Raw genomic sequence first — 15,200 nt, 5'->3', positions numbered from 1 at the left:
TTTTCATATGTTTGTTAGCCATTTTTATATCTTCTTTTGAAAAATTTCTATTCATGTGCTTTGGCCACTTTTTGATAGGGTTGTTCAATTTTTTATTGCTGATTTTCCTGAGTTCTAAATAGATTCTTGTTATCAATCTTTTATCTGATGTGTAGTATGTAAAAATTTTTTCCCATTCTGTAGGTTGTCTGTTTACTCTCATGACTGTTTCTTTGGCTGTGCAGAAGTTTTTCAATTTGATCAGATCCCATTTATTTATTTTTGTTGTTGCTGTGACTGCCTTAGGGATCTTCTTCATAAATCCTTTGCCTAGGCCAACATCTGTAAGATTCTTTCCTACATTTTCTTCTAGGATTCTAATAGTTTCCCATCTAAGGTTTAAGTCTGTTATCCACCGTGATTTGATTTTTGTGAGATGTGAAAGCTGTGGGTCCTGTTTTAGTCTTCTACATGCGGCTATCCAGATTTCTCAGCACCATTTATCAAATAAGGAATCTTTTCCCCAGAGTATGTTTCTGTCTGCTTTGTCAAAGATTAGATGGCTATATGAGGATGGTTTTATATTTGGATTTTCCGTTCTGTTCCACTGGTTTGTGTCCCTGCACTTGTGCCAATACCAAGCAGTTTTAATAATCACAGCCTTGTAGTATAGTTTGAAGTCTGGCAAATCAATACCTCCCATTTTGTTTTTGTTGCTTAAAATTGTTTTCGCTAAATGGGGTCTTCTCTGGCTCCATACAAAGCATAAAATTATTATTTCTATATCTGGGAAAAATGATGTTCGTAATTTAATAGGGATTGTATTGAATCTGTAGATCACTTTGGGCAGTATAGACATTTTAACAATGTTCATTCTTCTAATCCACAAGCATGGTATGGTTTTCCACTTATTTGCATGTTCTGCAATTTCCTTTCTCAGTGTTTTGTAGTTCTCCCTATAGAGGTCCTTTACCTCCTTAGTTAAATATATTCCTACGTATTTTATTTTCTTTGTTGCAATTTTGAAGGGTATTGAGTCCTTAAATTTGTTCTCTGTTTGACTGTTATTGGCATATATGAATGCCTCTGATTTGTGTGTATTTATTTTGTATCCCAAGACTTTACTGAATTCATTGATCAATCCCAGGAGGCTCTTGGTTGAATCCTTGGGGTTTTCTAGATATAACATCATATCATCAGCAAAGAGTGAGAGTTTGATCTCTTCTTTTCCTATTTGGACTCCCATGATTCTGCTCTCTTGCCTGATAGCTCTCGCAAGGACTTCCAATACTATGTTGAAAAGTAATGGGGACAGTTGGAACCATTGTCTGGTTCCTGTTCAAAGTGGGAATGCTTTCAATATTTCACCATTCAGTATGATGTTGGCTGTGGGTTTGTCATATACGGCTTGTATCATTTTTAGATAGGCCCCATCTGTGCCTATTTTGTTAAGCGTTCTTATCATAAAATGGTGCTGAATTTTGTCAAATGCTTTTTCTGCATCTATTGAGAGGATCATATGGTTTTTATTTTTGCTTCTATTTATGTGGTGAATTACATTTATAGATTTGCATACGTTAAACCATCCCTGCATCTCTGGGATGAAGCCCACTTGTCCGTGATGGATTATTTTTTTGATAAGCACTTGGATTTGATTTGCTAGGATTTTATTGAGAATTTTTGCATCTATATCATAAGGAATATTTCTCTGTAGTTTTCTTTTTCTGTTGCATCCTTTCCTGGTTTTGGTATTAAAATTATGTTGGCTTATAAAATGCATTGGACAGAATTCCATCCTTCTCAATATTGGAGAATAGTTTATGTAGGATAGGCACCAGTTCTTCTTTGTAGGTGTGGTAAAATTCAGGTGTGAACCCATCTGGTCCAGGGCTTTTCTTTTTGGAAAGTTGTTGATTGCTGTTTCGATTTGAGATCTAGATATTGTTCTATTCAGGAATTCTATTTCTTCCTGATTGAGACTGGTAAGGCTGTGTGTTTCTAAAAATTTGTCCATTTCCTCCTCATTTTCCAATTTGTGTGCATAAAGATTTTTGTAAAATTCACAGATGATGTCATGTATCTCTGTGCCATTGGTCGTGATTTCTCCTTTCATGTTCCTGACGTAGGTTATTAGAGTTTTTTCTTTTCTGCTCTTGGTTAGCCTAGCCAGAGGTGTGTCAATCTTGTTTATCTTTTCAAAGAACCAATTTTTTGTTTAATTAATCTCCCTTACGGTTTGTTGTCCTTTTCATTCAGTTCTGATTTGATTTTTTGTTTTTTTTTTTAGTTTGCTAAATTCCGTTTATTGTGCAAACAAGGCTCGGAAATGTACAGACACAACTTGTGGGCTGAGAGATCTCTGCGTAGCTGTCACTGCACAATTACACTTTGCGAAAGCAGCACTGAGGGCAGCTTCTCGGCACATGAACCTACCCGCGTTTTCGAGGACATGAGAATGGATTACAAATGGCCTACTTCGCTGATGGTCAAATTTTTTCTGCTCTAATCTTTAAGAACAAGCGGAGCCTTCACTTGATCTGCCACCTCCTTGCCATTCAGGGCCTCCACGATGGCAAGCACGAACTCGAAGCTGGTCCTGGGGCCGTGGCTTGTGAGGATCAGGCCGTCCCTTTCCACGCGACTCTCAGAGTAGCTGTAATGACTTCCATTCATCATTTTGTCTTTAGCAAGTGGGTGTGTTGTAACTTTACTTCCAAAACCTATTTCATGAGCCAACAGAGCAGTAGGACCTGCGCAGATGGTGGCTATGAGCCCGTTCCTTTTTTCCTGTTCCTTCAGAATCTCTTTCACAGCAGCAGACTCAGATAAATTCCGTGCACCCAGATTCCCTCCTGGCAGGACCACCACATCAGACGGTCCCTGTTTTTTTGCATCTTCAAGACTGGCATCAGGACAAATGACAACATCACGGCTACACTGTACTGGGTCTTTTCCAGCCAGACCCGCAATGGTGACCTTAATCCCAGCTCGTCTCATGACGTCTACAGGGATGACTGTCTCCATTTCCTCTGCTCCTTTAGCCAGGATGACCAGGGCTCTTTTGGAAGCCATTTTTATGTTATGTTTCTTAAAGACTGTACCCCGCGTCTCCTCCTGCGGATGCAGCGCCTTGGCCGGTCGGGAACCACCTGCCCCGACCTGCGCAGAAGCCTGATTTGATCTTAATAATTTCTCTCCTTCTGCTGGGTTTGGGGTTGGTCTCTTCTTCCTTCTCCAGCTCTTTTAGTCTAGCCATTAGATTGTCTATTTGTAAGTTTTCTGTCTTTTTGATATAGGCATTTATGGAAATAAATTTTCCTCTCAGGACTGCTTTAGCTGTGTCCCATAGATTTTTGTAAGTTGTGTCTCCCTTGTCGTTTAATTCAAAGAATCTTTTGGTTTCCATCTTGATTTCTTCATTTATGAAATAATCATTCAGGAGAAGGTTGTTTAGCTTCCATGACTTTGAGTAGGAATGAGAATTTCTGTTAGGGTTGATTACTACTTTTATTCCGCTGTGATCTGAGAAGATGCATGGTATAATTTCTATTTTTTTAATATTTTAAGCCATGCTTTGTGTCCTAGAATATGGTCAATCTTGGAGAATGTCCCCTGAGCTGATGAGAAGAAAGTATATTCAGTAGATTTGGGGTAGAATGTCCTGTGGATGTCAGTCAGGCCCATTTGTTCTAGCATTACATTTAAGTCCATTATTTCTTTCTTTACTTTTTGTTTGGAGGATCTGTCCTGTACTGTCTGCGGCGTATTAAAGTCTCCAACTATTAAAGTGCTGTTATCTATCATTTTGTTCAAATCAAGTAGGGTTTGCTTTATGAATCTGGGTCCACCTAATTTGGGTGCATATATATTAAGTATAGTTATGTCTTCTTGTTGAATTATACCCTTCACCAGCATATAGTAACCATCTTTGTCTTTCATTACTTTTATTGATTTAAAAACTAAGTTATCGGAGATTAAAACTGACATGCCAAGTTTCTTTTGGCTTCCATTTGCCTGAAATATTGATTTCCACCCTTTTATTTTCAGTCTAAATGCATCCTTGCAGGTTAGATGAGTTTCCTGAAGACAGCAGATACTTGGCTTGTATTTTTTTAACCATTGGGCCAGTCTATGTCTCTTGAGTGGGGAATTCCATCCATTCACACTTATTGAGAGAGTTGATAAGTGAGACTGATTTCTGTTCCTCATGTTGGGTTTAATTTCATTATTCTGTTTCCTCAGTTGAGTCATTGTGATAACTTGGTTTTTATCTTCTCATGAGTAGTTTTATATTCATGGTTCTTTCTTGTGCTGGTCCGTGTGTAGCTCTGTTTTGAGTACTTCTTGGACAGCTGGTCTTGTCTTGGCGAATTCTCTGAGTTTTTGTTTATCTGAGAATGTCTTAGTTTCACCTTCATATATAAAGCTGAGCTTATCTGGGTATAAGATTCTAGGCTGGGCATTATTCTGTTTCAGAAGAGTGAGAATGGGGCCCCAGTCCCCTCTTGCTTGTAAGGTTTCAGTTGAGAAATCTGGCGTAATTCAGATGGATTTTTCTTTGTATGTTACTTGTTTCTTTCTCCTTACAGCTCAAAGAAAGGCCTCTTTAGTGGATATTTTGGTCAATCTGATATCTGCCTGATGTGGTGTCTTCCTATGTGGTATGAATCTCCCGGGGGGTTCTTTGAGCTTGTTGAACCTGTATATCTAGAGTTTTAGCAAGGCCTTGGAAATTTTCCTCAATTATGTCTTCAAATAGCTTATCCAACCCTTGCTTATTGTCTTCTTCACCCTCAGGAATGCCGATAACTCTCACGTTAGGCTTCTTCACATAATCCCACATTTCTTGTAGACTCTGGCCTTTTCTCATTTCTTTGCTCCATCTCTGTGACTGACTTATTTAATTGGAAAGTGTTATCTTTGATCCCTGAGATTCTTTCTTCTGTTTGATCTACCCTGCTCTTGAGACTTTCCACTGTGTTTTGTAGCTCCCTGAATAAATTCTTCATTTCTAGGAGTTCAGTTCAATTTTTCTTCAATATTTCAATTTCTTTAGTGAATTTTTCTTCCAAGTCCTGGATTTTTTTGTGTGGTTTTTTTGTGTTGGTTATCCATTTTTTCTTGCATAATATTCAGCTTCTTTATGATCTATGTTTGAAATTCTTCCTGTGACATGTTGCTATTTCGAGTCTGGTTTGTGTCAATTGGTAGAGAACTAGTAATCCTCTTTGAGGGCAAGGTTTCAGCTTGAACTCCCAGTGTTCCTTCGCTGAGCCCTTCCCATCTAGATCAATCATTAGGTCCCTTCTTTCAGCTTTAGCCTGTATAGAGGCATGCCGTGCGTGCTGATCTTGGGCTGTGCAGCAGCCCAGGTAAGCTGCCTCCTATGTCACTAGGGGGAGCCCTTCACATGTTGTTCAGGATTTTGCTCCCTCAGATGGGGGGCTGCTCCTATTAGGTCCAGCCCCAGAGAATTAATTTGACCTGAAACCGGTTTGAGAGTCCCGTCACTGGGCTGTTCTAATTACAGACAGAAAGGGACATTTTCCTTGCCTCTTCCTCTCCTGAGGTGGTTTCTGCCTCTCTCTGAGTGAAAGACAGTGGCTAGGGGGAGGAGGCGCTGCCCTCGTTTGCCTAGTGCCCTGGCTGCTGCAGCTCCTGTGGGCGATGTTCTGCCCCGCCCCAATGTCTTCAAGGTCCACGTTCCACTCCCTCGCAACTGAGGAAACACTCAGTGTTCACTCAAAGGCGGAGCTCCTAGTGGGGGTCCACAGACTAGGGGGGAGCCACCCAGGGAGCCGCCTGATTCCAAATCGCTCCCCAGCGGCTGTGGACCCCGACAATGGCCGCTGCCTGCCCACCAGTCGCTGGTGCTGGGGTCGAATGTTCAGGGTCTGGCGGGGGCCAGAGGACCTCGGGATTGAGGGAGCCCAGCCACCTGCGTAAAGGAGATAGTTTGGCATCCCCCAGGTGTCTTTCCCTGCAACCTAGCACAAACCCTCTCCCTCCAGTTGCAGTCTGCCCACAGAACTCCAGGGTCCAAAATGCCTCCCACTATTGTCTGCTCTCCACAGAGCCCCACGTCTCCCGTGGTAATTCTGCACCAGCTTCAGGCAGATCCCTAATTGAGTGAGTGTGAAGGTCAGTGGGGAAACAGGTTGCTTTCCTATGGGGCTGAACCCCCCTCACTCGCTGGTGAGGCAGGTACAGCTGTCCCACACTCCCCTCTCCATTGTCCATCCCGCACTCTCCAGATTTTCACCATCGGATTTCCCGTTCACCTCAGTCTTTTCTTGCTTTCTGTGTCCCACGCTGATTCTCCGTGGATTCACACCACTGTTCTTGTGGGGGAGTGATCAGACTGTTGTGGCAGACTGAGATCCATGCCTTCCTCTCCAGGAGCATGAATCCAGGAGGTCACCACCACTCCGCCATCTTTCCTTAATCTTCTCATTTTTGTGTTGCATTGTTTTCATAATTCAACTCTCTATTTTCTTGCATCTAGGTGAGCTTGTTTAAGATGATTATTTTGAATTATTTTCCAGGAAATTCATATATTTTCCTTTCATTGGAGTTATTAATTGGAGCCTATGGGTTTCCTGTCGTGGTGTCATATTTGCCTGATTCTTTACCTGTGTAGATTTACATTGGTATATTGCAGTTGAAGAAGCAAACCCCTCTTTTATTCTTACAAACTGATGATAAGTTAGTCACTTTCTGTCAGGTGCCCACACTGGTAGGATTGCCTCTGGAATCACAGTTGAGTAGAATTGGATCTAGGTATTGTGGCAAGTGCTTGGTCCACAGTAGAGACTACAGTTGGTGGCCCTTTTCCCATGGCCTCTACCAGGTGTGGCTCCTATCTGGTCCCTGAATGTACTGGACTGTGTCCAGGACTTTGGTCTGCGGGGCTAGTGCTGAGATGAAGGTCTGCTTCAGGGTTTTCAGAAAGCTGGATTATTACCAGGTATGCTAATGAGTGTTATTTCCTCTGGGTCTCTCAGGGGGTTCCCTTAGATCAATGGACAGGTCTTTGAAATGGGTGTACTGTTCTGATCCATGGCTGAAGTGTTCTGGAACTGAGACCCAGGGATATTTCAGGTCTACAGCAGAGCCTGGGATGTTCAGTCCTGTCTCTAGGGTCTTGGATTTTTTTGTGTGCGTGTCTCCCATTGGGTTCCTGGGTAAGGAGGCCTGCTCTTAGACTGCAGTTCAGAAGGACTGGAACCAATTTGTAGGGCTACTTTAAGAAGATTCACAATGTGATCAAGGTCAGGGCATTAGCCAAAGGGGCACTACTGGATATTCCTCCCTCTGGGTCCCCAGGCATTGAAAGTGCTCTCAGTTTTCAGACATGAGAAGCCAGGCCATAGATGAAGGGTCATTTTAGTATCTTCTGAGGGACAAAAGTTGGCAAGCCTGCCACAGAGACTCTGATGTGTGTGCCTCTTGGTGCGACCCTGGTTGGATAGGACTGCTCCCATATTAACACCTGGGAGAGGCTGAAACCGAGCCTCAGTTCCTGCTGAATTCAGAATCTGCTGTGGGTTCTATGTTAGTAAGCCCAAGCTTGTTGCACCAAAAGGCAAGACTTTTAGCAATTCCCTATGTCAGCTGAATTTCTTGCAGACTGCAGGTAAGAGGGGCTGGAACTGACATTCAGGGTCTTTTCCATAACTTCTCTGGGATGGAAGCCAGCAAGCCTGTCCAGGTGTTTCTTCCAGGAATCCCATGCACAGGTTGGGTGACTCTGGAGCTGCAGCAGTAAGGGGCTATATCCAAGACAGAGCCCCTTCATGATCTGCTGTGGAACAAAAACCACAAGGCTGTCCCAGTGGTTCAGATGGGTGAGTTTCTCAGCAGATCCATGACATTTTGGGATCACCAACCAAATGCAGGAAGAGGGGCTGGAGCTGAGATTTGGCCCCTTCAGAATCTTCTGTGGAAGGAGGTTGGAAAGCCCATATCAGTGGATGATAAGGGCACATCTCCCAGCACTTTCCCGAACAGGTGTGAAGAGGGTTGGAGTTCAGACAGGGCTCCTTTCAGGATCTTCTATGGGATGTAAGCTGGCAAGCCTGTCTCAGTGGCTCAGATGAGTGAGTCACCCAGAAGTCCCCTGCACATATGGGAAAATTCCCCAGACTCAGCAGAGTGAGGCTGGGGTTAAGAAAGGGCCTGATAAGCATCTGCTGTGGGACTGAGGCCAGCAATCCTATCCTTGTGGCAGAGATGGGTGAGTCTCCCGAGTCCTTATGTGAGCAGTACTAAGCTGGAACTATAGATAAGGGAAGCTGAAGCTGAGTTACAGAACAACTTTTGGGTCCACTCCTGAGACTGATGCTGGCTGGCAGACAGGACTGTCTGCCAAGGCTTAGTGTGCATGATTCCTCCTGGGCCTCTTGGCAAATGGTTTTTATAACAGGCTCAAGGTCAGATGGGACTACAGCCAAGCCCTTTGGGAAATGGGATCATTTCCAGGTTTGAATCTGGCAGCACAATTAGTGGGTCTGGCACCTTGGTCTGGGTCTACACCCTCAACATGACCCTTCTGTGTTCTGGACTCCACTGAGGTTTCACAACCTCCCACCAGAATCCCAAGGCTCACACAAAGAGACATCGGTCTGTACAAGGGTGTAGAATTCTTTTTGTTGTGGGATGATACAAGAGGGTGACCTCCTATTCTGCCATCTTCTTGGAAGTTTATATTATTCACCAAGAATGTGACAGAGCTTTCTTTTTCATCTTAAATATCAGTGACTCATGTTTTTAAGCTGATAACTAAATTATATGAACCCCTAGGAAAGAAACTGGATGATAACATACGTTCTATAATTGAAGCCAAGGGACTGAATTCCCTGGAGGAATTGTACAATTAAATCACATATAACTTAGCAAAATTGCATAGGTTTTCTCTGGAAATGTAAATGTTTGGAGCTATTCTGTAAGCAGTATACCTTGTTGAAGACATCTAGAAGGTAAGACTAAGGTAGAGAGAATATTCCAAAATATCTGAGGCATTCTGGAATTCAACTACAGTAGATGGAACCACATCTTATTCAAAAGCTATATATTAGAAATTCTGTTATTTATTCTTTAAAATAACCTTCTGTTATTTTAAAGCACTCTAAATAAGGAGAAGATTTTTCATATTCATCTGCAACTTATCCCTTTATATTCTCTGTAAAATTTGAGTAATGTGTTCCTTATATTTGTCACAGTTTTTTTGTAAAATTAAATGAAATAATACCTGTGAAGGTGCTAAGTGAGTGTAATGTATTATTTACATCAATATAAAATATCCTAAGTTAATTTTCACTGGACAGTTTTCCAGTGGATCTGGTCTATTTGTTCATTCTTTCAATCATTATGAACTCAACTTCTGTGTAAACCTCTCTTACAGCATATATCTTACGAATCAGGAAACAATAATCTAATAAAAAATAGAATATTTTCAAAAATATTTCCTAGTGAATATCATGGAGCTCATTGCAAGATTATTTTTAAGAAGTGTGATAAGGTGGACATAATGATGGTAACATTCATCTGGTAAATGCATACTGGTACAGGTACTTTGATGAGGAATTTTTCACAGTTAACTCATTCTACATTTATAACTCTGTGATGGGTGGGAATTTTTTTTTTAATTCCAGGGATATTATTTAACTTGCCTGGTGACAAAGCAGTTGGTGGTAGGGCAAGAATGTAAAGCCAAGTTTGTCTGACCTGAAAGTTCCTGATATTTGCTATTTATGTAGAATAGTTAGTGGGCACAACTATTTTCTGCATTCAATATATACAGAGATTGCTACCTACAGAATGAAGAAAGCAGTATGGAGAAAGATGCATATGTACTGGAACTAGAAGACATGGTTTACAGAGGATTGTGGGAAATCCATCCCCAAATCTCCTATTAGTTTCTCCACCTCACATAGTGACACAATCTAGTTAACCTCCCAGGGTTTTACACAATCTTTTTAATGTTCAAGTCTTCCTTATATGAAGTCTTTCCATGTAAACTACAGGCAAAAGCACTATGGGAAGTAAGAGAAACCTTCTGAGAATAGTCCGAAGCTCACATATGTGCATCATAGAGATCTGTAAGTAGAAATGCACAGAGTTTGTATGGCGAAAAGAGGACTTGAAATAAAGACATGAACAATTTTCTGCAATGCCTTACAAACAAGATCTATAACAAAATCAAAACGTATTCTGTAGAAAATTTGAACCATTTGAGACATCGAATGCCTTTGAAGAGAGGAGTGATACAATTCAATAGTGTTTTGGAAAAATCAAAAAGTAATATAGTGCATACTGAAGAATATAAATTAATTTTATCCATAATTTCAGAAGGTGCAGATGCAAAGAAGGTGTTTTCTTTTTCAAAAGTACTTACGAGCATCTTCAAAAGGTATCAACAATCCTTTTTGATTAAATCAAACTATTTGAAGTTTCTATCTGTAGACAAGGGTGTGTATTTGGTGAATAATTTCTAAGTTTTTGCATGCCATTTTTATTTATACCTTAGTGTCTGGGTTTTGCATCCTTGTTTGGAGATGGGAAAATGATTTGTTCATTGGCAGAATGCAGCACATGTAGGGCAAATGCCAGTGCTCAGTGTTCCCAGTCAACATTCAAACACTGCTTCTTGCCTCATTTTCCTGTCCCTTATTTCCTAATTCTTCTCAGTTGCTCTACAGCACCAATATTTTTTCTTCAATAAAAAAAGGTTTGTGCCCCCATAATTTCCTGAAATAAAAAAAATAAAAATTAAAAAAACCCTTTCTTTCAACATTCTGTTGATGTGAACTATCTTAACTCACTCAACATTACTCCTTTCCTCTCTTCTTCCCACTTTGTCAACTTTTCCTCTCTTCAGAATATCTTTGTAATAGTCATTTTATCCTATAATTACTAAAAACACAAATTGTTTAGCTAAAGGTATATCTTAAGTTATTTTGAGATATCTGAGACAAAGCCTCATAATTCCATACTACAAGAGATTTGACAAAAATTTATGATATAAATACGCTTGTGATTAAATTTTCACAAACTTGATAACTAATATAATGTACATTAAGTTTTAAGTGCATAACTGTAATGTCTATCCTAATCCTTTATGCTATTATAGCTATGAATAAATGTGTTCTTCTTAATATCACTTAACTCCTGTCACTAAGTCATTGCTCACATGAGGTTAATGTGGAGGAAACTGAATTGAGTGTTCAGAAACAAGTGCCTTGACAACCATGAAACACTAAACACTTTAGACTCCTGTGATAGGGCATTTTTTAAAAAAGATGAGAATTTGTAGGATTGGCTTTGGCAAAAAGTGAGGTAATGCAATATCATATAATATAAATGTATTCTATGAATGTCTACCTTGAGAATATATAGGCTGACCCTAGCCATCTACTACACTGTAGATATTACATTTCTCTACTAGGAACTAACAACTCAAACTGTAAAAAGAGAATACAAACAGGGTTCTAAAAGGATGGATTGAGAGGGGGTGGGGGCTGAAGCAAAAAAAAAGGTAGAAAAGGTTGGCAAATAATGTTCTTTTTAAATATATCAAAGTAAGTATTAAAGAACTGAAGGACCAAAAAGAAAAAAAAACTGTTTCTCAATCCAAATTCATCAAGATCTTACTGACATTGATAGAGAACAGCCAGTCACAAACAGCTCTAACAGCCCACGTGCTGTTCTTCAGGTGGGTCCTATCATAGGCTAAAATGAAGAGAGAATTTTACTCACATGGACAGAATGTAAAGAAGTATAGATTTGAAATATGCTGCAGTTTGCTATTAATATAAAAGGCATGAAAAGCAACTGTGAGCAAAAATTTGGATGGAAAATTAAATCAGAGTTGGGTCTTTTCAATAGTTAATAATTGGGACAAGGACAGGGCAGTACTGAATGGTTCCAGCATTCCCTTAAGCAGTTTCTGTTAAAGGGTGATTTACTTTTTTAAAAGGCTACTGCAAATAAATTTGATGTGGAGGTTTGGACATACTTTTCTTCCAGTATGTGCAACATTTCAGTTCCCTAGATAATCCCAGCTATGTATGTAGGACTGAGGTTCAACAGAACTATAAGCCCCTGGTTAAACAAAAAGATAAATACAGGTCACACAAGTGCACGATGTATAGAGATCCTCAGGGGGGACAGCTATATTAGCACTCAAAATGTAATTTACAGACTAGTTAATTATGTAATTTATGTTCTACTTGAAATAATTGACATGTTTAATCTTCCGGTTATCTTTCAATGATGCAGCACATTGGGTTGAACATTGCTTTGTACAAGGTGAAAAAAATCAGTGTTTTTAGGAGCTGACTGGATGTACGATTTTTCCATAAATTTTAAGTTATCTTTATATTTCAAAACATAGGGAGAGACAGAATTACACACAAGTGTAACAACATGAGTGAACTTGAAATAAAAACTGCATATTTTTCAATAGAGATACTGTAACTGATCATCACTGTCAAGAGATGTGGTAATTTTCTCCTGGACAATAAATTTCTATCAGTAAACATGAAAAATCATGGGCACTTTTCCATATTAATGTTTCAAGGTTTTTCTGTGGGGTGTATAACAAAAGGTTTGCACAAGGATGAATGATAGAAGAATGTTTTAGAAAATAAAATTAGCAATTATTTTAGAAAGAGGGAAAAAGTTAAAAAATCTTTAAAATTAAGTAATGTGTGTTATACTTATTCATGAGTAAAGAGTTTCTTGACAGCATAGTAAAAGTGAGTAACATTTCTAGAGAATTTAGAACTGATTAGGAATTTAGGATGTAGTAAATTCCTAGTTGTAATTGGAATGTTATATTCACAGAAATGCCAATTACTGAACAGATAAAGAATTTGGGAGGGCACAAACATTGAAATTACAGAGTGAATGATTTGTTCAGGGTATTAGGAAAGCAAGAAAGGAAGCCAATATCTTGTTCCATAGAGAAAGGGCCATAGGAAGGAAACAAAATGGATGTGAAAATATAAAATTAAAACAATGCTACTTTTTTACCAAAGAAATACTCTATTTCTCTAAAGGAAATGGAGGAAATGATTTTTTCAGAAACTGGAATACTCTAGAGAAAAGTAGGAATAGGCTATATTTCTTCCAATAGTATTTAATTTAAAAAATACTGATATTGTACAAACTATATTCTAGGTAATGTTCTATATTTCACTTAGTCTTCAGAACACTTTATAATTTACATATTATGTATAATGTATAGAGTGGAAAATAAGGCATAGAGAAATTAATAATTTCCTAAGGTCACATAGCTAGTCTGTAGGAGGAGTTTGAATGATGCTCTTACACTGTCCTCTAGAGTGGATCTTCAGTAAAGTAGTCTATACCTGGTTCTGTCAAGGACACACCTAATTTTTATAGATGGAGTGAGTGAAGAACATACTGGTGAGGACCTTCTTCCACTACAAAACACCATTATTACCAGCAAGTATCAATTACTATATCCCTCATATTGGTATTTCAATTTCTTCTGTTTACCTTGCACTTGAATAATCATGTCTCACTTAGTACATGCTTCCATCTACACTTTCCCAGGAACAATTTCTTTAGCATCTTAGTGTGACATGTTGAGTTTCATGAAAAATAGAATGGTAATATCATGGAATTCCCACCAATTCCTGAGTCCTTTCATGATCTCCGGGTGATTAGGAAGGGATGATCTACACTGCATATTTGAGTTGACTTATTGTTCAAACTAGGTTATATGACTCTTGAGAAAATTCCCATGTTTTCACTAGGAAACATATTGTATCTGTTAGCTATGTAATTTGCATTTAAAACTCACATCAAGCTAAAAACAAGCTTAAAATCTTTAATCTGCCAGTGAGAAATTTGATGCCCAGAGAAACAATTTTTGCATGTTTACATCATTTTGTAGGTATTTTGATCAAGGCAGGAAATACTTGACATTTTCATGAAAAAAATCCTGGTCATTTCTCCATATTGTATTCTCCACAGAGAACATATTCATCATGGTGTGGGACAATCAGGAGAATCAGACCTTCAACTCAGACTTCATCTTGCTGGGACTCTTCAATAACAGCCCCACCCACACCTTCCTCTTTGTTCTGGTCTTAGGCATCTTCTCAGTGGCCTTCATGGGTAACACTGCCATAGTTCTCCTCATCTTCCTGGACTCCCAGCTTCACACCCCCATGTACTTCCTCCTCAGCCAACTGTCCCTCATGGACCTCATGCTCATCTGCACCACTGTACCCAAGATGGCCTTCAACTACTTGTCTGGAAAGAAATCCATCTCTCTGGCAGGTTGTGGGACCCAGATATTCTTCTATGTGTCCCTCCTTGGAGCAGAATGTTTCCTGTTGGCTGCAATGGCCTATGATCGATATGTTGCCATTTGCCAGCCACTAAGATACTCACTTCTCATGAGCCAAAAAATCTGTGGTCTCATTGCTGCTGCTTCTTGGATTCTTGGCTCACTTGATGGTGTAATTGAAACTGCAGTTGCATTGTCCTTCTCATATTGTGGTGCCCGGGAAATACGTCATTTTTTCTGTGACGTACCTGCCCTCCTTACTCTCTCATGCAATGATACTTTGATGTTTGAAACGATGATATTTATTTGCTGTGCAATTATGCTTCTCTTCCCTGTAGCAGTCATCATTGCTTCTTATGCTTGTATTATTCTGGCTGTCATTCACCTGGGGTCTGGGGAGGGTCGCCGCAAAACTTTTGCTACCTGTTCCTCTCACCTCATGGTGGTGGGAATGTACTATGGAGCAGCCATGTTCATGTACATGCGGCCCACATCTGCTCACTCGCCCACCCAGGACAAGCTGGTGTCAGCCTTCTACACCATCCTCACCCCTATGCTGAATCCCCTCATCTACAGCCTCCGCAACAAAGAGGTGGCCAGAGCATTCACAAAGATATTAGGGAAGGGCAAGTCTGGAAGACTTGAGCAAAGTGCCTAATTATTTGCTTTTTTCTCTACATACTTGGCTTTACACTTAAATTTATGTATCAAACCAACACAATCAAGCACCCAATATTTACCGATTTTTGTAGATTTACAGGCAATCACATAAAACTAAGAAACTAAAAAAAAAAAACTATTCCTTTCTTGTTTGTTTAAATATTTCATTTTTTGTTGTTGTGATGGTTAGTTGAATGTATGGCTATAAGTAAATATCTATGCAAAACAAATGCACAAC

The 15,200-nt window shown here is 39.7% G+C and overlaps 2 protein-coding genes across 2 annotated transcripts; one reads left to right on the top strand and one right to left on the bottom strand.

Moving 5' to 3' along the window:
- Positions 1-2,266: 2,266 nt before the first annotated feature.
- On the bottom strand, positions 2,267-3,129 carry LOC123640722 (Parkinson disease protein 7 homolog). The gene has a single exon (XM_045555288.1). It carries the CDS (start codon positions 3,049-3,051, stop codon positions 2,482-2,484), a length of 570 nt encoding a protein of 189 aa, XP_045411244.1. The 5' UTR covers positions 3,052-3,129; the 3' UTR covers positions 2,267-2,481.
- Positions 3,130-13,997: 10,868 nt separating this feature from the next.
- Positions 13,998-14,960, top strand: LOC123640623 (olfactory receptor 2M3-like). The gene has a single exon (XM_045555211.1). It carries the CDS (start codon positions 13,998-14,000, stop codon positions 14,958-14,960), a length of 963 nt encoding a protein of 320 aa, XP_045411167.1.
- Positions 14,961-15,200: the final 240 nt, after the last annotated feature.

The sequence above is a fragment of the Lemur catta genome, chromosome 6 (genome assembly GCF_020740605.2).
Source record: "Lemur catta isolate mLemCat1 chromosome 6, mLemCat1.pri, whole genome shotgun sequence".
In the NCBI taxonomy this organism is placed as follows: Eukaryota; Metazoa; Chordata; class Mammalia; order Primates; family Lemuridae; genus Lemur; species Lemur catta.
Note: the sequence above shows the minus strand (reverse complement) of the source record. Positions and strands in the feature narration are given on the sequence as shown.

What these genes read in the sequence shown, in the direction of transcription:
- LOC123640722 (XM_045555288.1), bottom strand. Translation starts at nt 3,051, where the DNA reads ATGGCTTCCAAAAGAGCCCTGGTCATCCTGGCTAAAGGAGCAGAGGAA.
- LOC123640623 (XM_045555211.1), top strand. Translation starts at nt 13,998, where the DNA reads ATGGTGTGGGACAATCAGGAGAATCAGACCTTCAACTCAGACTTCATC.